This window comes from Cnephaeus nilssonii (genome assembly GCF_951640355.1).
Source record: "Cnephaeus nilssonii genome assembly, chromosome: 7".
NCBI lineage: Eukaryota > Metazoa > Chordata > Mammalia > Chiroptera > Vespertilionidae > Cnephaeus > Cnephaeus nilssonii.
The window spans coordinates 67,554,519-67,577,934 of record NC_137078.1 but is presented as its reverse complement, the minus strand read 5'-3'; the positions used below and the strand labels follow the sequence as shown (position 1 = coordinate 67,577,934).

General features: G+C 37.1%; 1 protein-coding gene across 6 annotated transcripts in view; it reads left to right on the top strand.

The window, feature by feature from the left end:
- SPATA6 (spermatogenesis associated 6) overlaps window positions 1-23,416 on the top strand; it is a 66,703-nt gene that overhangs the window by 17,681 nt on the left and 25,606 nt on the right. For 4 of the 6 annotated variants that reach the window (XM_079776479.1, XM_079776478.1, XM_079776475.1 and 1 more), the window contains exons 4-9: window positions 2,193-2,234; window positions 3,284-3,408; window positions 10,621-10,701; window positions 15,452-15,745; window positions 19,732-19,819; window positions 22,805-22,845. In XM_079776479.1, coding sequence (XP_079632605.1) covers window positions 2,193-2,234; window positions 3,284-3,408; window positions 10,621-10,701; window positions 15,452-15,745; window positions 19,732-19,819; window positions 22,805-22,845 — 671 coding nt within the window. The remainder of the gene's footprint in view (window positions 1-2,192; window positions 2,235-3,283; window positions 3,409-10,620; window positions 10,702-15,451; window positions 15,746-19,731; window positions 19,820-22,804; window positions 22,846-23,416) is intronic. The other 2 variants (XM_079776477.1, XM_079776476.1) reach the window with 1 other exon arrangement.

Genomic DNA, 23,416 nt, shown 5'->3' with positions numbered 1-23,416 from the left:
TGCTCTCCTTTGCAAATCCAATTACAGTGTTAGGCCCTCTTACTCTATCTATTTTTTCTTCTTTCTCTGTTCTCTAACTTTTGGCTTTCGGTGCTTCTCTCAATTTTTTTTTTCCTCCCAATTCTAAAACTCTCTTTGGTTATTTGTAATTTGTTGATAAAACCCATCCACGGTGTTTAATTTTGGGTTATTTTATTTTTATGTTAAAAATTTTCCATTCTGTTGTTTATAATGGTCTCCAGTTAGCTGTTAAACATTCTCAATCTTGTATTTTATTTTATTGAGCATAATAAGCATATTTTAAGTCTCAGTTTGATAAACTTTTTTTTCTGAATCTCCTGTTTATATGCTTTTATTTTCTGTGATCTCTTAGTTTTTGATCCAAATGCTCATTTTTTTTCTACTGACTTGGTCAGTTTTCATTGAATGTCAGATTTTTAATATAAAAATTATAGAAATAATTTGAAACTGAGAATATTTTCCTTCCGACCAGACTTATGATTGTTTTAGAAGATTACAAGGGAGCACGGGCATTTCTGGATTACCTTAATTCAGATAGGATTTTGTATGATTCAGATTTATGCCTCAGTTAATGTCTTAGTATGCTTGGCCTGCTACAACAAATATCATAGATTGGTAGGCTTATTAAACAATAGAAATGTATTTCTCCCAGTTCTGGAATTTGGAAAGTCCTAGATCAAGGCATCAGTAGTTTCCATGTCTGGTGAGGGTCCGTTTTCTATTCATTGATGGCCATCTTCTCTCTGTGTTCTCACATGGTGGAAGGAGCAGGAAAGCTCTCTAGAGTCTCTGTTATAAGGACACTAATTCCATTTATGACTTTACCCTAATTATCTCCTAATGGTCCGAACTCCAAATATTACATTGGGGGTTAAGATTTCAGCATATGAATTTTAGGGGCTACAAACATTCAGTGTATATCTATTTTTAGTTTATTCTTTACTCTTGTGGTTTATCTTTCCAAGATCCAGTTCTATAGTCTAGCTCAGTGGTCGGCAAACTCATTAGTCAACAGAGCCAAATATAAACAGTACGACGATTGAAATTTATTTTGAGAGCCAAATTTTTTAAACTTAAACTATATAGGTAGGTACATTGTTATTAACTTAATTAGAGTACTCCTAAGCTGGCCTTTGCTAAAAACTCAAGGGGCCAAAGAGCTGCATGTGGCTCTCGAGCCACAGTTTGCCGACCACTGGTCTAGCTAGCTAATCAGGCCATTGTCTCTGCTCTCTCTTCCCAAGGCCATGATACTCCAATTTGTGTTCCTCTACTTCATGAGATTATTAAAAACTATGAGAGAACAGAGGATTTTTAAGGCAATGAAAATACTATGAATATTATTTATAATGATGGAAATATGTCATTATACATTTGTCCAAACCCACAGAATACGCCACAAGGAGTAAACAATATGGCAAACTGTGTACTTTGGCCAATTATGATATGGCATTGTAGGTTCATCCTTGGTAAAAAACAAAATGTAACATTCCCGTGAGTGATGTTGATAATGGGGGAGGCTATGCATGTTTGGGGGCTGGGAATATATGGGAAATCTCTATAACTCCCTGTCAATTGTGTTGTAAAAGTTAAGACTACACTAAAAAAAAAATAAAGTCTTAAAAAAATCAGAAAGAAAACCCCACAGAGGGTGGAGGGTTAATCTATATTATAGATTAGTAAAGCCACAAGAAGCATATCAACAATATACAGTAGGTCCTCGGGTTACGTCAGAGATCCGTTCCTACGGCGTGACGTAATGTGATTTTCGCCGTATGTCGGAACCCACCTACATAAGCGCCTACGTCACTCACATGGAGCACATACACAGCAGTAATGAAGTGAAACAGTAAAAAAATTTAAAAGAAAGAACAATTCCTGACCTTTACTTGTGGTAAATAAATAATAAAAAACATAAAGCACATATGTACATACGTCGAAATGACGGAACTTTTTTTTATAAATAAATGGGATGGCGACATAACCACGAAACGACATACGTCAAATTCCATGTAACTCGAGGACTGTCTGTATATGTGTACACACACACACACACACACACACACACACACACACACGTAGTCTACCCAACAATTACTTTGACTTTTAGATACTTCTATAGTAAGTAAAGTAACTAACTTTTGTTTGTTATTAATTTGTTAAACTTTCAGATGATACAGCATTGTTTGAGTTGATTCAACTAGTTCCACCAGGTACTGTATTATATTTGATTAGGTAATTGACATGTGAACCCATTTCAATGCAATGCTTTTTAAATATCTTCATATTTTCCCCTTCTTCCCAAATTAAGAACAATGTTGAATTTCTAGTATTGGTCCACTATGTGTAAAATGTCAATAGACCAAAATAATATATATAGAAAGATCAACATAAGTGGCATTTGAACACACTGTTCTAAAATTGAATAAGTAGTAATGATTGAAAGCAAAAAAAAAAAAATACTGATATTATTCTAGTATATTTTGTGACTTTCATAAAAATTGACTGTTAGGTTTTTGTGATTTTTCTAAAACTGTATGTTTTTTTGATAGTCAGTTATCTGTTTTTGTTTATTGACTGCTATTGGGAATTGAGGGAAATAAAAATCTTACCTATTTAGCAAACATTACAAATCCCTAGAATAGGTAGAGTTACAATATGGAGGATAGTTTTATTTCTATTATTGATATCTATGATTATAGAAGAAATCTGTCTTAATCAGGTACTTACTTATGTGAAAAATAGAAAACTATATTTATTGAAAACTAGTTATTTGAAAAAAATTTGAATATTAAATATATATCTAATTCAGATAATCACAAATTCCAGAAAATATCTCTATATATTTTTTTTCAATATGTAATCTAATAACTTATAGTGGCAGGTGGAAAAGAATGGAAGATAGAAAAATTTATAGAGATTGTAATTAAATTTCAGATCTGTGAATGTCATAGCAACTTGATACATTTACAAAGCTTCTTTTTCTAAGGAACTCACAGGTACTCATTAAATTTAGATAAATATTCTCCCTTCTACAAAAGGAGGTAGGGATAATCAGTAATATGTGCTACATGTCTGAATAAGGAAATGTGTTAATCTATTGAACATAACTTTAATTTTCTTTTCATAGAAAAAAAAAAAACTATGACCCTGAAGCAGGTATTTCAGTAAAGCATCAGGCATTTATATATTGTACCTGATAATTTGGTTTCTAAATAGAATATTTTGTTAAAATTTGAATCACAGGATATCTTTCTTATAGTGGGTGAAACACTGTCTACATATGATGAAAATACACGAGATTTCATGTTCCCGGGTCCAAACCAACTTTCTGGACACCATGATTCAAACCGCCAAGTTACCATGAGAAGGATTTCTGGCCTTCGAGTAAGTGCTTACTATTTTCTGAGTTAATTTGTGATGCAGGATCAATGTTAAAAACCACCACAGAGCCCTCAATACCTGAAATGTGAGGAACTAATTCAAAGTTTAATTTGGTTTAGTCATAATGGTTTTCTGAAATTTTGGTGTTATTTTAAACATACTGAAATTAAATGAAAATAAATCAACAAAACCCATGCATCTACCATCCAAAATTAACAAGTGCTATTTTGCCTTATATTCTTCACACTAGAGGCCTGGTGCACGAAATTAGTGCGGCGGGGGTGGGGTGGTGTCCCTCAGCCCCTCAGCCTAGCCTGCACCCTCTCCAATCTGGGACCCCATCCCTCTCACAATCCAGGACTGCTGCCTCCCAACCGCTCGCCTGCCTGCCTGCCTGATTGCCCCTAACCACTCCCCTGCCAGCCTGATTGATGCCTAACTGCTCTCCCCTGCCAGCTCAATTGCCCCTAACTGCCCTCCCCTGTCAGCCTGGTCACCCCTAACTGCCCTCCCCTGCTGGCCCAGTCACCCCTAACTGCCCTCCCCTACAGGCCTGGTCCCCCCCAACTGCCCTCCCTTGCAGGCCTGGTCTCCCCCAACTGCCCTCCCCTGCAGGCCTGATCACCCCAACTGCCCTCCCTTGCAGGCCTGGTCCCTCCCAACTGCCCTCTCCTGCAGGCCTGGTCCCCCCCAACTGCCCTCCCCTGCAGGCCTGATCACCCCAACTGCCCTCTCCTGCAGGCCTGGTCTCCCCCAACTGCCCTCTCCTGCAGGCCTGGTCCCTCCAACTGCCCTCCCATGCAGGCCTGGTCCCTCCAACTGCCCTCCTCCCCTGCTGGCCTGGTCCCCCCCAACTGCCCTCTCCTGCAGGCCTGGTCCCTCCAACTGCCCTCCCATGCAGGCCTGGTCCCTCCAACTGCCCTCCTCCCCTGCAGGCCTGGTCCCCCCCAATTGCCCTCTCCTGCAGGCCTGGTCCCTCCAACTGCCCTCCCATGCAGGCCTGGTCCCTCCAACTGCCCTCCCCTGCAGGCCTGGTCCCTCCCAACTGCCCTCCCCTGCAGGCCTGGTCCCCCCCAACTGCCCTCCCCTGTAGGCCTGTTCACCCCCAACTGCACTCCCCTGCAGGCCTGGTCACCCCTAACTACCCTCCCCTGCAGGCCTGGTCCCTCCCAACTGCCCTTCCCTGCTGGCCTGATCACCCACAACTGCCCTCCCCTGCTGGCTATCTTGTGGTGGCCATCTTGTGTCCACATGTGGGAGCGGCCATATTTGACCACATGGGGGCAGCCATCTTGTGTGTTGGAGTGATGGTCAATTTGTATATTACCTCTTTATTATATAGGATTTCTCTCCTTTTTTTACCCCTCCTCCCACCATTCCTGTCTGTCTCTCTGTCTCTCTGTCTCTCATCTCTCTTTTGTCCCCTTAAAAGAATGACCAATAAACATTTGGAAAGATGCTCAATTTCATTAACATTTAAGGAAATCCTAATTAAAATAACCATGTGACTTCATTTGTATAGCCATAAAATGGTAAATTTTAATAAATCTCACAATATCAAAAGTGTGAAAAAAGGGAACTCTAATGCTGCTATGCCACAGAAATGGGAACAATCACAATTCAGAATTATCTAGTAAAGGAAAAGATTCTCATAGCCTATGATGTTCTAAATATATATGTTAGAGATATATATTTTCACTGGTATACTGAGAGTCTTCTTAGGAATGTTCATTAATCCACTGTTTATAATAGTGAAAAATTGAAATGCTCATTAGAAGGAATTTCGATAGATTAATTACTATGTTCATGTAATGGAAATATCTACACTAATAAAAGAGAAACATGCAAATCACCATCACTCTGCTACGCTACCAGCCAATCAAAGTGAATATGCAAATTAACCTGAAAATATGGCAGCAGTCCCCCACCACCACCACCGCTCCAGGCCTGTGGGGGTCCGAGAAGTCGGGTGCTAGCGCCTGAGGCTGGTTACAGCCTGGGAGACGAAGAAGCCACCTGCCCCGTAATCCCAGGCTGCAGATAGCAGCAGAACCCTCACGTCCGCCTGCCCCATGTCCTAGGGGAGACAGAGAAACCGGGCCCCAGTGCCTGAGGCTGGCTGCAGCCTGGAAGACGAAGTCGCCTGCCCCATGATCCCAGGCCACAGCCAACAGCAGAAGCCTCACGTCCGCCTGCCCCACATCCTGGGGGATACAGAGAAACTGGGCCCCAGCGTCTGAGGCTGGCTGCAGCCCAGGAGACGAAGAAGCTGCCTGCCCCGTGATCCCAGGCCATAGCCAGCTGGAGAAGTCACCCACACTGCAACCAGAGAAGATGGAAAAGCCGCCTGCCTGTGGTCCAGGAGCCAGCACCTGAGGCTGGCTACAGCCTGGTAGACAGAAAAGCCGCCCACCCCAGTCCCAGGTACCAGTACCTGCGGCTGGCTTTGACCTGGGGGATGGAGAAGCCACCCACCCCGCAGTCCCAGGCGCCAGCACTTGCAGCTGCAGCCCAGGCGAAGCCACCTGCCCACCATCCCCTGTGGCTGCAGCCGGCCTGGGCGCCTATGGCTGACCAGAGGGAGGGAAGCCAGGATCCTGGGTGCCTCTGGTCAGCTGGAGGAGGGAATCCTGGGTCCCGGATGTGGGGCCGAGGCAGAAGTGGTTAGGGGCAATCAAGCCAGCAGGGGAGCAGTTAGGGACAATCAGGCTGGCAGGCAGAAGTTAGGGGCAATCAGGCAGGCAGGTGAGCGGTTAGGAGCCAGCAGTTCTGGATTGTGAGAGGGATGTCCGACTGCCAGTTATCCCCTGAGGGGTCCCAGATTGGAGAAGTTACAGGCCGGGCTGAGGGACACCCTTCCCACTCCCCCCCCCATGCATGAATTTCGTGCACCGCTAGTATATTTATATTTATAAGTTGCATTATGACAACAGACTCCCCATCCTTCTGCCAACTTCCTTCAGCTTTCGTTGGATGATTTCAAAATATTTTCATCCCTGAAAATGTCTTTCTTTTAGAGAAACTGAGAAGAGCCCCTGCTGTTTCAAAGAAGAAAAAAGCAAAAGTTAACTAGCTTGAAATAATTTGGATTTTTTTTACTAACTTTATAATATACTAGAGTAATCTGAGAAAGGAGAGTGAGGTAATATATGAGTCAATATGGTGAATTAAGTAATTTCTCCTATAGGGGTGAGTTTATGATAGCTCTATCCTAGGAAATAGCAACTTCAGCTTGCTGAAAGTATAAACGTTGACTAACTAGCAAATCTATGGAAATATACTTCCTTTGGGATATTTTCAGAATCCATTAGACCTTCTATACTAGGAAAATCTTCAAGAGTGTTTCAGCAACTGTCAAGAAACTTGCAATGAAAAAAGTACCTGATTTTAAATTATGATCTTTTAAAAATAATTTAAAGTGCTGTATTACACCAAACTGGCAATATAAACATAAGAGTGTGGACCATTAACAGTTATCTTTCTTAATTTAATTTGAATTATTTTTACATATATTCAGAAGATATTGCATTGCTAAGGCAATATATAATGTGGGCCTTCTGGTTAATGGTGGTATGAAGAGAGAGGTTGGCAAATTCCTCTCTCCACACAAAATAAATATAAAACTGGACAAAATTGTCACAAACAGCAGTTTAAGGACATTGGAAGCTGACTGGCAAGGTAATTAAGACAAAACAGATCAAGAGTATTTATGCTTGGTGTGGTAATGATGGTGGCGGGGGGCAGGGGGTGCAGAGAGAGAAGAGGGCATAGAGAGGATAAAAGGTGATGGAAAAAATAAAATAAGAGTGTTTATGATTGAATAACTGCTAAAGCTTTGGGTAAAAATGGTGGGAGTATGTGGCCTTCTTGCCTGGGACTGCTCCCACACCCTATGTGGCCAGTGAGAATTGTGGCTTTACCAAACCTGGGGCTGGGCAGTAAAATCAGCTTTTTTCCTGCAGGGGTCAGAATTAATTTGGGGCAGTGAGACTGTGATATTGTGATTTATAATAAATAAATATTTAGTCTTCATCCCCTTTCTGGTACAGAGCTCCTAAAACCCTTAGAATTTCTAAGTCATTAGATCATTGTTAATTAGGTGATATTTTTTTTATTGATTTCAGAGAAAGGGAGAGGGATGAGAAAGATAGAAACATCAATGATGATGAGAGAATCATTGATTGGCTGTCTCCTGCACATCCTACTTGGAATCCAGCCTGCAACCCTGGACATGTGCCCTGATAGGGAATTGAACCCGTGACCTTCTGCTTCATATGTCAACACAACCACTGAGCCACACTGGCTGGGCTTAGGTGATTTCTAGAAAGCCCCTAGGTAACCTAAGGAAGAGGGTTGGAACTTTCAGCCCCACCCTAGACTTCTAGGGTGGGTAGAGGGGCTGGAGATTGAGTTCAGTTACCAATGGCCAATGATTTAGTCTATCGTGTCAATGTAATGAGGCTCCATATATACCCAAAAGGCCTGGGTTCAGAGATCTTCCAGGTTGGTGAACATGTGGAGAGAGGAGCAGGAAGAGTGATGTGCCCAGCGATGGCATGGGAGATATGTATCCCCACATACTCTGCCCTGCAAATAACTTCCATCTAGGTCAGTGGTTGGTTAAACACATTAGTCAACAGAGCCAAATATCAACAGTACAACGATTGAAATTTCCTTTGAGAACCAACTTTTTTAAACTTAAACTATATAGGTAGGTACATTGTTATTAACTTAATTAGGGTACTCCTAAGCTGGCCTATGCTAAAAACTCAAGGGGCCAAAGAGCCGCATGTGGCTCACGAGCTGCAGTTTGCTGACCACTGATCTAAGTGTTCATCTGTATCCTTTATATGGTAACAGCAAACGGTTATTCTGAGTTCTGTGAGCAACTCCTAGCACAATACTTTGCCTGGAGTAGGAACTTAAATGCCTCTTGATTGAATTGAATGAATGAATTGCATCTTATTTATAGACTTCATAGAGTGACATTTGAGACGGTGTGATAATTTTATATATCAACTTGATTAGGTTATGGCACCCTGTTGTTTGGTCAAACAGTAGTCTAAGTATTACTGTGAGGATATTTGTAGATGTTATTAATATTTCCAATCAGTTTATTTTAAAACTTTGTGGATGGATCACAAGAATTTGCCAACTTTGTTTAGTTCCACTTCATATTACACAGTGTTTTACAAAGTATCATATTTTAAAAAGATATTAGCTTGTAAGAACATGTAATAAATAACTTCAAAATGCAATGGGTATTTAATTTTAAAGCGTGCCTTTAACATTTATGTAAGATGTTTTTTGTACTCATTCAATAGAAACTTATCTGGCCACTGGGTAAAGCTAGCAATAAAACTACTGGTCCGCAATGTGTTAAGTATAGGAGATTGCTCTTGATAATGTAGATGAACCTCATCCGATTAACTGAATGCCTGAAGAGCAAAAACTTAGGTTTCCTGAAGAATACGGAGTCCTGCCTCAAGACAGTAATATAGAAACATTGCCTGAGCTCCCAGCCTGCTGGTTGGCTTGTGGTATCAACTTTAGCCTGAGTTTACAGCTTGCCAGCCTGCCCTAGGGATTTGGGACTTGTTTCTCTCTCTCTCTCTCTGGATTTAGTTTACACAGGAATGCAAGTACTTTGTGGTAAGAGGGTAGATTATAGTGGTTTTAAAACATGTCCACATATTTTTGGTACTCCTCTATTGAAAAGTTAGCCTAACTCCTTTATTTGTGCGCTGTACTTAGTGAATCTAACAAATAGAACATGGCAGAAGCATGAGTGTTATACTTCTGAGACCACATCACAGAAGGATCATGACTTCCTCCTTGCTTTGCTCTTGGATCACTGTCTTGGGAGAACTGAGGACACTCAGGCAGCCCTATGGAGAGGTTTATTTGATGTGGAGCTGAGTCCTTGCTAAACGTTAGAGAAGAACTGAGGCCTTCAGCCAAAGCTGTGAATAAGCCCCTCTAAATGCAAACCCTTCAGTCCCAGTAAAGCCTTCAGGTAACTGCAGCCCAAGTGACATCTTGATCGCAGTCTCATGAGAGATTTTGAGCCAGAACCACTCAGTTCAGCATCTTACAGCTTCCTGCCCCATAGAAACTGTGTGAGGCAGTAAGTGCTTACTGATGTTTTAAAGTGCTAAGCAATATGTTATCAGTAATAGATAACAAAGAAACATAATGGATGTTATTAGTAGATATGTTTGCAGAAAAACAATCGTTCGCTTAATTTTTAGGCAAGTCAGATTTGTTTTTCTGTAGCATGTGTGATGTTTGAAACTCTAAACTTGTAGGTCAAAGGCTGGGTTTGTAGAGGACAAATGCAGGCACCTTTGGTCGATTTCTGCCTTCTGTCTTTATTAGAGAGAAGCTGCACTGAGAACAGAAAATATCTTTGAATGTTTTGGTGAAGGCATAACTTGCTTGCTTCCAAATATTTTCTCAGGTGCTTTGTGACTGTTCCTTTGAATTTCACTGTTTGTCTTCACTTATCTCAAAAAAGTGAATAGATCTGAATGTAAGCTACATTATGGGGAAAAATGTTGGAGGAATCGGTACAGATTCCTCTTCTTATTTTTGACAACTGCATATCCAGGAGCTATGATTTTTTTTTTTAACATGAAGAGACTATCCAAAGTATTTCTTGATTATGTAGTTAGATATGTTTTTAGTTGTAAAAATAAAAAGAGCAGAGCTGAAATCCATTAAGTATTTTCATGTATCTATGACTTTAATATTGCATCCTAGTTTTAAAATCTTTAAAGAAATTTTACAGGAAAATACTTAAAAATAAAAAAGTGTATCATTTATTTCATAAAAGTAATATAATCAATTTGTAAGTGAATCACAAACAGAGAAACTGTTTCCAGCTAACATTTAGCATCATTATGTTGTCTTTATTTTCAATAGGAAGCCCCTAGCCATTTTGGCTGTGGATAGAGTATCAGCCTGGTCTGAAGGGTCTCAGGTTCGATTCTAGTCAAGGGCACTTACCTAGGTTGCAGGCTCGATCCTCGGCCCTGGTCAAGGGATGTACAGGAGGCAACCAATGGATATGTCTCTCTGACATCAATGTTTCTTTCTCTCTATCTTCCTCCCTCCCTCCCACTCTCTCTAAAAATCAATGGAAAAATATCCTCAGGTCAGGATTAACAACAACAAAACAGTGAAATGTCTAAAAATGCCTCTTTCCCCCCTCAGGGAATTGCTCCAAAGCTGGAATTTTCTACAACCTCAGTGATTACTGAATGTCTGATAAGTTCAAGGAAGTGCCGCACTCAGGTTAGTCATTTAAAGTATTTAATGGTTTAATTTATTTGTTCATATTTATGGGCATTTGGCAAGTAGTAGTATTATTAATTTACTGCAGCTGTTTTCACTTTTTTTGGTCCATCTTTAGTTTAGGTAAAATAATTATCATAGGTTTTAGCAGTTTGGTTACATCTTTTTTTAAACATTTTTAAACTTTATTTTTATTGTTGACATTATTATAGATGTTTCCATTTCTCCTCCCCCACTTTACCCAACTCCACCCAGCCCCTGCCACCCCTTCCCTCTCACCATCACCACATTGTCATCTGTGTCCATGGGTTATGCATATATGTTACATATGTTCTTTGGCTAAATGTGAGAGTGAAAGGACTGCTACACATGATTGATGGTGCCAGGATGTTATTTTTTTTAAAAAAGTGTATGGGCCTTTCTTTAATGCCAAGATATGAGGCTGTCAGAAAGATGTTGAGATCAAGACATCCCCCGAGAACTAGGTTGGAAGCTTCTATAAATCTTACAGAGGCTATAGGTTACTGCAGAAAGTTCCAAGGATATCTTTTTAGCAAATATGACTGAGGTCTCAGGCTGGGATATTGGTGTTTAGTGAGTTATGTTTTCTTGAATGTCTCTAATTCCTTAAGAGACTATTCCTCAGTTTGGCGAGGTTACTGTTACTATCAGACCAAGTGAACCTTAGACACTCCAGCCTAAGCACCTTCTATATTTTTGAAAACTGCCTTTAGTGAACTGAGATATCCGGCTCTAATACTACATTCTGGTCTAACTCCTTGAATCACCAGGATCGTCTTGCTACCTTGTCCAAAGGTTATCTCTTAATGCCTAGGCGTCGCTACTATGTGGATGCATTATGACCAGGTAACAATGACCAGCCTGTGATGAAGAGCCAGTGGTATATAAGCCCTGAGGGCCCAAGCAGGGCAGGACGGGGCCTACAATGGAAAGAGTGGAGTCTTAATTTACTGCATTATCAGTTTTAGAGTAGATTTGCTGGAGATGATAACTCTGACTTAAGCTAAGAAAGGTAAAACATAGTTATAAAATTAACAAAGGGATCGTATCTTATTTAGCAAGATATTTAATACATCAGAATTTGTCTGTAGTTATTTGTCTTTTTTAAATGCAAGCTGAAACACAGCTGTTAGAGTTCTAGCAGTTTATACTTACTGAATGTAGAGATATGTTTTTGACTTGTTTTTGATATACACACTGCACACTTATTACAAGTTGTAAATTGTTAGAAATGTCTTACATGGACTCAGACAACATTTTTCTCTCCACATTAAGATGATATGCCTATTTAGAGGGTGGTTAAAGAAGTCTTTTTCTGTCTGGAGTATAGCATATACTCAGAAAAGTACATATGTTCTAAGAGTACAGCTTGGTGGAAGAGTCCTTTCGAAATGTAAAACTGTCTCCAGAGTCTCCCCATTAGTACTTCATTGGACTTCATTTTCCTCATAAACATTTGGGAAGACTTGTTTTAACATGCTATTTCAATATTTGTCATTTGTTCTTTATTAAACAGAGATGGAAGAGAATAAACTTTGGTGTCAGACAGATCTGGGTTCAGGTTTTTCATAAGGCTATTTTAAATATTAAATTGGAGACTTGTCTGGCACATAATATTTAATGAATGAATTTTGTGGCTGTTACTAGGTTATTTTAAAGATAATTGGGAGAGATCAGAAGATAATAGATGAAATATAAAATGGAAAACATTGTGTGGTAGGCCCAAAGAGTATATACATTTACGTTAAAATTATGAATGTTAACAGCCAGAATTGCAATTTTATTTGAACTTATTTGAAAATATAATCAACTTTTAAAAAAAGTGAATATTAGTTATAATTAAAATTTTAACAGCTTTAAAGCATCATTTTTGGATTCAAATATAAGAATAAGACAAACCACTTTTATTGTTAGGGGCGGTGTCCATAAAGTCATTAAAATTATTGAGATTATTAAGGTTTACAATGCTTATAATCTTTATTTCTTTTGGCACATTTTCAAATTGGATGTTTTGTCACCAATTAGATTTACTGGGGGGAAAAAAGTAAGAATATTATTGTGATTTTTCTGGAATAAAACTAGTTTTCTACTTATTCTTTTTACCTACTGCAAAGTAGAATTCATTATTAGTTAAATATCAATAGAAGCTTTATTAATATGTTTGTTAATCTGCTATGTCAAGTAGCTTTTGCTATGTAAAAAGCCACACTGACTTAGTGGCTTAAAACAAAATGTTTCTCACAGTTCCGTGAATTGGCTGGTGATTCTTTTGGTCTGGACTGCCTAGGCTAGGGCTGAATGATCTGGAATGGCTTCATTCACATCTTTCTCACTTGGCTGCCTTTTTGGTCCAGGAAGGGACTTTACATTTCTGTCAATTGGCTGTATTTCAACTGGGGCAATGGCCACAGACGCTCATCATGTTGAAGGCTAACTCAGCTCAGTTTGGCTCTACCACATAGTGGCAGGAAGGTTCTTAGGAGTAAAAGACAGCAAGTATTTTTCAAGTCTCTCTCTGTGTCTCATGTGCTTTTATGCTGTTGGCCAAAGGAGCAAGCCATTAATTATGTCAGCAGAATAAACAGCACTTGCTTTGAGTTTTATTGGCATTAATAGGATGCATTAAGGAGTGAGGAGAGTCAGACAGCAGGTATCTATAGTAGATATATTACTATTTATAACTTCTTCTAGTAGTACTTAACATTAAAAAAATGAAAAGAGAAGGTGGGGTTAATTACTTTAGCTTTGGTATAATCAGAGGTGGATAAGTAGGAACTTTACAGCTTTGCTAAAGTGGATGATCATGGGCTCATTTGGGTCTGAAGGTTAAAGACACTAAAAATGTAGGAAGGTCTGGGGGAACGAGGTCTAGGAACTGAAGGGTTGAGAGAGCCAGTAACAGATTCAGGGAGAATAAAAGAAGTAGGTTGAGGAAAAAGTTTTGGTGAGCAAGGGATTTCAGAGTTTGGGATGCAATGGATCTACATAATGATGAAATCTAAGACAAAGTACTAGAAGATAATTAAAGGTGAGAAACAGAAAGCCTCAGTCCAAGGTCTTAGAAAAATTCATTGCTTGAACATTTTGTTAAACCTTGGAGGTCCTTTCATGTACTGCCATCCCTGGCTTTGTGAGTCAGTGTGATGTCATAGAGGTAGATGAAATGGGATAAGGTAGAAAAATTCTGAATTACTTGTTGAAGTCACTGACAAGGTGGGAGAAGGGCCAAGAGCCAAAGATGATGAAGAATTAATCTGTTGCTGTTGGTTTGTATGAAACTCATGGACTTATTTTTCCAATTAGGAAAATATTTTTTTTGGAAAATATTTTTTTTCCTGTTTATCTACTTTTAAAAAATATTTTATTTTTCTCCCTTTTATTTCACATTTTTATTTTCTTAGAATAGATACCTTTAGCAAATAGGGAAGGGAATTAAGAAAGTAGAAATTGGGGTAGGATTGATGGTTTTCTAAAGTGAGTAGTTAGGAGGACATTAAAGATTATCAACTGCCCATTTTTTCTAATATTGGAAAGCTCATAATTCTAGAAAATGAGTGAAGAGGTCTTATTTACTTATAACCCATCTTTTAATGCATTTATAAGGCAGAGACTAAATAAAATGTTATCTTAATAATGCAAAAAATTTAGAATCACATTTTAAATAAATTTAGATTGATAACTATTTTTTTAGAAGATAGAATGCTAATCATTCAAGTTTATTACATATCTTTTATACATTTTTACTGTTATAACAAATGTGAAACTAGAATTAAGTTGGTGGTTATCTGTCATCATCCTACATAATAATCCTACATAATAAAAGGGTAATATGCAAATTGACCGAACAGCAGAAAGACCTGTCGCTATGATATGCACTGACCACCAGGGGGAAGATACTTAGCACAGGAGCTGTCCCCTGGTGGTCAGTGTGCTCCCACAGGGAGAGCGCCACTCAGCCACAAGCCAGGCTGACAGCTGGTGAGCGCAGCAGCACTGTGCTAAGAATGTCTGACTGCTAAAGGGCACAGGCCAGGCTGAGGGCCCCCCTCCCATCCTGGGCCCCCTTCCCACTCCCCCCTCCCTCCCCCACTCCATGAATGAATGTTGTGCACCAGGCCTCTAGTTGAATTATAAATTTATAGTTTGGTGGAGATCTTAAAACCTTAATCACCTTATATAATTCAAGTAATACATTTCATGAAAACCTGTTCTTCAGATTTTCACATTTATACTTCTATATATTTATAATCATAGCACTATGAATAAAACTTATTTTAATAGTTTTCTCAATAAAGATGTCATAATCAATTAGACATGTGTATTTGCAACATTAATGTAAACCCTCTTAAATTACATATCTAATTACTTGAATGCTTAATTATAAACAATAAATCAATGCTAGCATTAATTTTTTTTAGTGTTCTGAAAAATAATTTTTCTGACTTAGTTTCCTAGATTTTTCAAATGATTAAATATTGGGTTTTCATTTTCATAAAGTATTTGTTAGACTTAGAAGGAAGATTCATATAGTATACTTTATTGACTTCTAGACAAAGAGTTTTCTAGGAGAATTTGGGTTTGACTTCCCTTAGGATATGCACAAATAGGAAAGACTGATCTAATTGGCTTTGATAGATTATACTGCTATAAATTTATTTTAAAAATATATATCTATTTACATTTATCTATCTTTCTTCTACCCAAGTTCATTTTTATTTTTTATGTTTAGGATAAATATATTTACCATACGGCTCCAGTTGAAAAACCACACGGCAGACTGCCAACCAGAACATCAAGATCTCAAAAGAAAAAATCCAAGTCACCTGAGAGAAGTAAATATTGTGTAAATGCAAAAAACTACGAACAGCCTACGATTTCTTCAAAATCACACTCTCCATCTCCCTACACAAAAAGACGCATGTGTGAGCTATCTGAAGACACCAGGCGGCGGCTGGCCCATTTAAATCTGGGACCCTATGAATTCAAAAAAGAAACAGATAAACCTCCATTTGTGATTAGACATGTATGTGTTCTCTTAAACATTTCCATTTGAAACTGAACTAATCTGTTCTTTCACAAAAATATTATTCTAAGACTTATTTCAACTTCTAGCCTATGTTAATAATTTTCTTTCCTGAATTGTTAGCCTAGCAATCTAAAATGGAAAATTAACTGGGAATAAAAGAACATTCTTTTGTCAGTTTTTAAACCTGACAAAGATCAAGCTCCACTATGAATGTCATATTAAATCCTCTAAGTACCGATTTCCTTTCTTCTTATACTGTGTACAGCATAATAACTGTAATGATTGAACTTAGATGTAATTGATGTTAGTACTAAAATGGCAGAGCAGAGTTTTAAAAGGGGTCTTAGTTGTCTTTATGAAAAGGAAGACACCCCCCCATTTTTCCCCAGCTTTTTAAAAAATAATGGAAAGTAAGTTTTCCTTAAAATCATGTTTCCTGGGTAAACCTTATATAATGAATGGATCTTTAAAGCAAATTGTTATTTGACAGCGATGGGAAGGCCTTTGAAAGTGAAGAGCATTAACTTAAGGGTAGCATAGTTCTAATCTTTCTATACAGAAACCTGCTTTTCATATGGTTTAAGTTTATATTACTGTGATTACATTAGTCTTATTTCTGTAGAATTTATAAGTTCTGATAAGATTTTTTTTTGTGGTGGTGTGTATCAACAATATCCAGATAATGTTTACTTGCTTGTTTGATGGTAGTTAGCATTCTTTTAATTTTATATCTGCCCTCAATTGTAAATTAAATTGAAAAGAAAGGATATACTAGGTGGCTATGCACAAAGACAACCAGGAATATTTTGGGGGTTAGCCACATAAAAGTTGTTTAGGGAAATAACTGTTCTTAAAATGTTTATTATATTGTTGCTTTTCACATCAGTGTTCAAGATAGAATAATTCTAATATGGCTTGTATAAACCTTGACATTTTTATTAAAGTGATTTTCCTCAGCTTTCTAATGAAGAGAAAGAAATGCATATAGTTAGAAAATTGCTTGCCTTATTGTATAGGAAATTGGATTCTTCCAGTTGTATTTATAAATAGAGACATGTCTCTCCCCCCCGCCCCCATAGTCATTAATGATTTTAAAAGCACTTAACAAATTGATAACCAAACCAAATTTTAATTTGTTACATGCTTATGCAAAATGTTAACACTTCTAGGAAAGACATTCTAATTTTACATACATTGTATGAAATATAGCCTAAAGAATATGGAGCAGTTTCAAGAAATCATTAGTATGCCCCTAAATAGACTGGCACACCATTTTAAAAGAGTTAAACAGCATTTTTTTTTTATTTTTCATTTATCAAGATAGGATTTTATTTATGCAGAGTAAATTTGTTTTTCTATTGTGGCAAAACATATGCAGATTTACCATTTCAGTCATTTTAAAGCATATAATTTAGTGGCATTAAATAAATTCATATTGTTCTGCAGCTGACACAACTGTCTAGTTCCAGAACTTCATTATCCTAAACTAAAACCCTGTACTCATTAAACATTCACTTCCCACTCCTCCCTTTCTCCAGTCCCTTGCCACAACTAATCTGTCTTTTACCTATCTGGCTTTTCCTATCCTGCCATTTCATATAAGTAAAATCATACAATATTGGCATTTTGTGTCTGGCTTTTTAATTTAGAACAATGTTACTGAGTTTTTATCCATGTTTTAGCATGTATCAGTACTTGATTCTTTTTATGGCTGAATAATAACCCATTGTATGAATACATAACAAATTTTGTTTATCATCTGTTGATTGGCCTTTGGGTGTTGTTGGTTTTTTTTGCCTTTTGGTTGTGTGAACAGTGATTTTATGAACATTTGTACAGATGCTTTTGTTTGAATGCCTGTTTTAATTCCTAATTGCTTTAATACCCAGGAGTGAAATTGCTGGGCCATTAGGTAATTCTATGTTTAACTTGTTGAAGAATTGTCCAACTGTTTTCTACAGTGGTTTTACATTCTCACCAGCAATGTATGAGAGTTCCAATTTAGACACATTCTTAACAACACTTGTTATTTTCCATTTTGCTTTCTTTTTATTAGAACTATCCTAGGGGTTTGGTATGTCATTATGGTTTAGATTTGCATTGTCCTGAAGACTAATGATGTTAAGCATCTTTTCATGTGCTTGTTAGCCAATTGTGTATTTTCTTTGGAGAACTTTCTATTCAGGTTTTTGCCCATTTTCAAGTAGGTTGTTTGTCTTTTTGTTGTTCAGTTGTAAGTTTCCTTTATATATTTAGGATTCTAGAACCTTATCAGATATGATTTGTAATTTTTTTTCTTATTCTGTGGCTTGTCTTTTGATCCTCATTTAAGTTTTAAAAATTGTGCTAAAATATAAACAATAAATAATGTACTATTTTAACCATTTAAAAATACATTTTTATTGATTTCAGAGAGGAAGGGAGAAGAAGAGAGAGATAGAAACATCAATTATGAGAGAGAGATTCATTGATTGGCTGCCTCCTGCACACCCCACACTGGGGATCAAGCCCACAACCCAAGCATATTCCCTGACTTGGAATAGAACCGTGACCTCCCGGTTCATAGGTCAACTTTCAACCACTGAGCCACGCTGGCAGGGATATTTTAACCATTTTTAAGTGTACAGTGTAGTGGCATTAACTACATTTATATTATTAGATAATTACCACCACCATCTGTCTCCAGAATTTTTTTCATCTTGCTAAATTGAAACTCTGTACCCATTAGACAATGACTCCTCACTCCCCTTTCCATTTAGCCTCTGGCAGTTACCATTTCTGCTTGCAGTCTTTTATGAATTTTACTACTTTGGGTGTCTCATATAAGTGGCTGTTGTGAATAATACTGCTGTGAACATAGTGTCATGGTATCTGTTCAATTCCATGCTTTCATATCGTTTGGGTAGATACTCAGAAGTGGAATTGCGGGATCATATCACAGTTTTATTTTGAAATTTTTGAAGTACCTCCATACTATTTTCTATAGTAGCTGCACCAATTTATATTCTCACCGAAAATGCAAATGGGTTTTAATTTCCCCTCATTATCATAAACACTTACTATTTTCTGTGTTGTTGTTTTTTTGCTTTATTTGTGTATGTGTATATGTTTGTTTTTTTTCTAATAGTAATCCTAATGAGTATGAAGTATTATCTCATTGTGGTTTGAATTTGCATTCCCCTAACGATTAGTGCTGTTGAACATTTTTTTCATATGCTTATTGTTCATTTTTATATTTTTTTGAGAAATGTCTAAGTCCTTTGCCCACTTTTAACTGAGTTTTTAAATTAAGTTGTAGAAGTTTATATATTCTGCATATTAATACCTACATATTAATATATCAGATAATTTGCAAGTATTTTCGCCTATGGGTTGCCTTCTCACACTCTTGGTATTGTTCTTTGAAAACTTTAATTCAAAGTTTTTAATATTCTTGAGTAGAGCTGTCTTTTTTTACAGATTTATATCACTGACTTTTTTTATTTTTGGTTAGAAAATGTGATTGACTGTTACTATCTGTAAGCTATAAAGCACTCAGCATGCTGGGCTCTGAACACAGCCAAGTAAAGACACTGAATTCAAAATCTATATGCTAAGGAGATAAGTAGCAAATGACTAAACTTGTTTTATAAATGTGGCAAAGTAGATTCCTGTTTTTTAAACTTGGTAATGGAAAGCCAACTAGGCAATGGAGTAATGAATATATTTCAAATGTATATCTTCATTTCTAAATAGGCTCAAATATATAATTAAAAATTTCTGGAATTTAATATCAGTTTTGTTTACAAATGAACAACAAAATACTCAACTATGCTCTGACTTTGAAACATGCTGAACCATACAGTCACTGCCACATTAACCTGAAGATATGTGGTCTATGTACTTTAGTTGATTTTCTGGTGTCATAAGACTGAAAGAAGATTTAAGCTGATGTAGTTTTGTTTTTTGGTGTTTTTTTTTTTACATTGAATTCCTTCTTCTAGGTCGATCCCCCAAGTCCCAGGGCTGATACTTTATTTGGGTCTTCTAGCAGAGACTGTGAAAGGGATGGATGGTCCAGGATGCACAATGGTAAGCTACTGGTTCTCTGTCTTCATTGCTTTATTGCCTTGGCTACAGTCAAGTCTTTCACTTGACATTAGTTAACAAAAAAACAATCTTTGCTGTATTGTTGGATGATATGGCATAGTGCTATTTTTTATAACTTGTGGGACACCCATATAGGTACACTCTAAAATTAATAGAATTTCTGTCTTGCTATAAACCATCTCCCTCTTTGAGAAAAAATATGTATTAACATATTAAAGACTGATTCTTCTAGTAAAAAACAATAACTTGATTTTGTTTTGTTCTGTTTAACAATTTCTAAATTTATTTGACTATGGAACTCTTTTCTCACCTTAACATATATTACTAACCTTGGGGAATACCGTAGTAAAAAGAGTTAGTTATAGGTTTTAGACAGACATTTACACATATATTTGAATATTTGTTCTACCACTTATTTACAAAGTGGAAGTTCTTTAATAAATTCTTAACTACTTTGATAATCAGTTTAGTTATTAAAGAATAAATATAACATGGTAAATGTTGCCATGTAAACTGCCCTAGCACACTGGACTTATAAATATCAGCTCTCATTATAATATATAAATAATACTTATTATTTATGTTTCTGAAAAGATAACATTCTTTAGGCTTAGTCTATAAGAATATATAACTTTAGTCCTAGTCTGAATGGTTAGATAAGTATTAAGTTCAGTATGAAGATGATTTTTATGAAGGTTAAATGGTATTGAATAATTAGGGATATTTAAGTGTTAATATCTATAGACATTGTCTAGTCAGCTCAACAAGCATTCACCAGCAGCCCTTAAGTTAATTTATTACATACCAACAAAGGCATAGAGAAAGAAAAATGAGAGAGTGAACAAAATATAATCATGACATGTAGTGAGCTCTAGCTCTTTCTAAACTGTAGTGTATAATCTCTTTTTATTAAGTGGGAAAATGAAACATTCTTCTCTGAGAACATTCAGTTTGTGTTCATTTATTTTGCTTTATTTTTTAGCACTAACAGGGAGATATATGTGGTAATAAGTCTTTTATACCTATAATGTCAGATTATATGAGATTGGGAACAGATATTATAATCTGTTTCTCCTCTTAGAAGAAATTTATGGGTATGGAAAAACAAGCTTTAAGAACAAGAAAATAAAAAAAATAATTTCAATATAGATGTTTATTTGGAAGATGTTTTTGGAAAGCACTTAAGTGTCTGATTTTTTTGACAGTTACATATTTGCCAAATTTCAGACTTAAAGAAAAGTTGAAGGAGTACAAAGACTTCTAATATACCTTTCAGAATCCACACACATTAATATTTGCTTTTATCTTTCCCTCTTTTATCTCTTTTTCCTCCTGTCTTCGTGTGTGTGCGCGCTGGTGCGCACATGCATGCACACGCACGCACGCCCGTGTATAAAATTTTGACAAGGACATCACTATGGAATGAATTGTGTCCCTTCAAAATTTATATGTTGAAGCTCTAACACCATTGTCATGGTATTTGGACACAGAGCCTTTGGGAGGTAATGAAGTTTAGATGAGGTTATAAGGGTGGGGCCCTCTTGTTAGCATTAGTGCCCTATAAAAGAGACACCAAAGATCTTGCTCTTCGTCTCTGCCATGTGAAGACACAGCTAGCTATAAGGCAGCCATCTTCGAGCCAAAACAAGAACACTTACCAGAACCTGACTGTGCTGACACCTGGATCTCAGACCTGCAGCCTCCAGAACTATGAGAAAGAAATGTCTGTTGTGTGAGCCACCCAGTCTATGCTGTTTTCTTATGGCAGCCTGAGGAGACCAAAACAGATATTAAGTTCTGTGGTGCAATTCTCAGAGAAGGAAATTAACAGTGATATAAGAACAACAACTAACCTATGAACCTAAATCAGATTTTGCTATTTGTCTCAATAATATCCTTATAGCAATAGAAATGCCACATCCTCTATAGTCCTCAGGTGCCATGTCTCTTTAGTTTTCTTTCACATAGATCAGTTCCTGAGACTTTTTTTTGTATTTAACATTGATAATTTTGATAGGAACAATGAACTGTTACAGAGTTTCTCAGTTTTACATTAAAGCTCTAAGTCCTTCCTGCTTAAAGCCAGGATTGGTCCTTTAGGACTGGGTCACATCTACACCTGTTGGGTGAAGGTCAAGTATGGAGAGAGGATGGATGCAGAGGCTCTCACTTATCAGACTGCTCCCAGTGTGAACAATGACTTTATACAAAGTGGGTTTTCATTTCTATTTTAGATAGTTGCTAAGGAAATGTTTTGATGACTGCCACATGTTTATTTTATCCCGCACTGTTAGTCACTACTTGATATTTGATTAAATTGATTATATATTACATCCATTTGGTTAACGAATCCACAATCTGGTGTCATTTTTGAGACAAAGTCACTTTTATTCTGTGTGCTCTTGTTTTATAATAAAGAAATCTATTATTCTTATATTTGTGGAAGTAGAAACTGGACTAATCCAAGACCTCAGTTCTATTACTTTTAGCTACACAGGCAGTCAGCCTCATGAAATGTAGAGTAGAAATAATAGTCTTCTGTACTGTATTAGTCTGCTGAAACTGCCCTAACAAAATACCATGGACAGGGGCTTAAGCAACAGACATTTATTTTATCACAGTTCTGGAGGCTGGAAAGTCTTAAGTTCAAAGAGCTGGCAAGATAGGTTTCATTCTGAGATCTCTTCTCTAGGCTTGTGGGAAGCTGCCATCTCACTGTGTGCTCACATGACCACTCTTCCTGTGTGCATGGAGGAAGAAATGGAGAGAAAGATCCCACGTGAACATGTGCGAGAGCCAGCTCTCTGATGTCTTGTTTATAAGGCCATTCTTTCTATCATACAATGCCTTTATGCCTCCTAATCATAGAAACAGAGGGATAGATAGTAGCAGAAAGCCAAGATGACACCAACTTTTCTTATTTTTGATATGAAATATTTATAGTTTCATTTGTACATCTTTTTTCAGATCATTTTCATCATAGCGGCTACCGACCCAAGGATTATAAGGTATGTGGTATAAATTACAGAATGATGATAATTAGCCTTGCTTTCAGGTAAAGCATAAGTCGGAGATTATCTTAGTCAAAAAATGCACTAACAATAATTGTCATATCATGAATGGCATACTGCAAGATACTTTACTAAACAAACTATGGAAAAATCAATAAATTAGCTATTATTAACCCTATTTTACAAATGAGGAAATGCATCTGTGAAAGATTAGGTAGCTTTCTTAAAGGTCAAACTGGCCTTTTTAAAGGTCAAATATTTAGTAAATAATACTGCTAGAATATAAGCTGCTGTTGTAGTCCCAACACTTAGTGCAGTGACTAGAAGTTAACTGTGTTAATAAATGTAATTCCTCCTCTCATTCACTTTTGAACTCAACTCCAGATTATCACTTACATCACTTCTTCAAAGCTATGCTTATTAATATCAATGATGACCTTCCTGTTGCTAAATCCGAAGGTTCATTCCCAGTCTTTTCTAACTTGGCATATCAGTAATATTTGACCCAGTTACTTCCCTTCCTTGAAATACATTCTTTAATTGACTTCCACAACAACACATTCTCCTA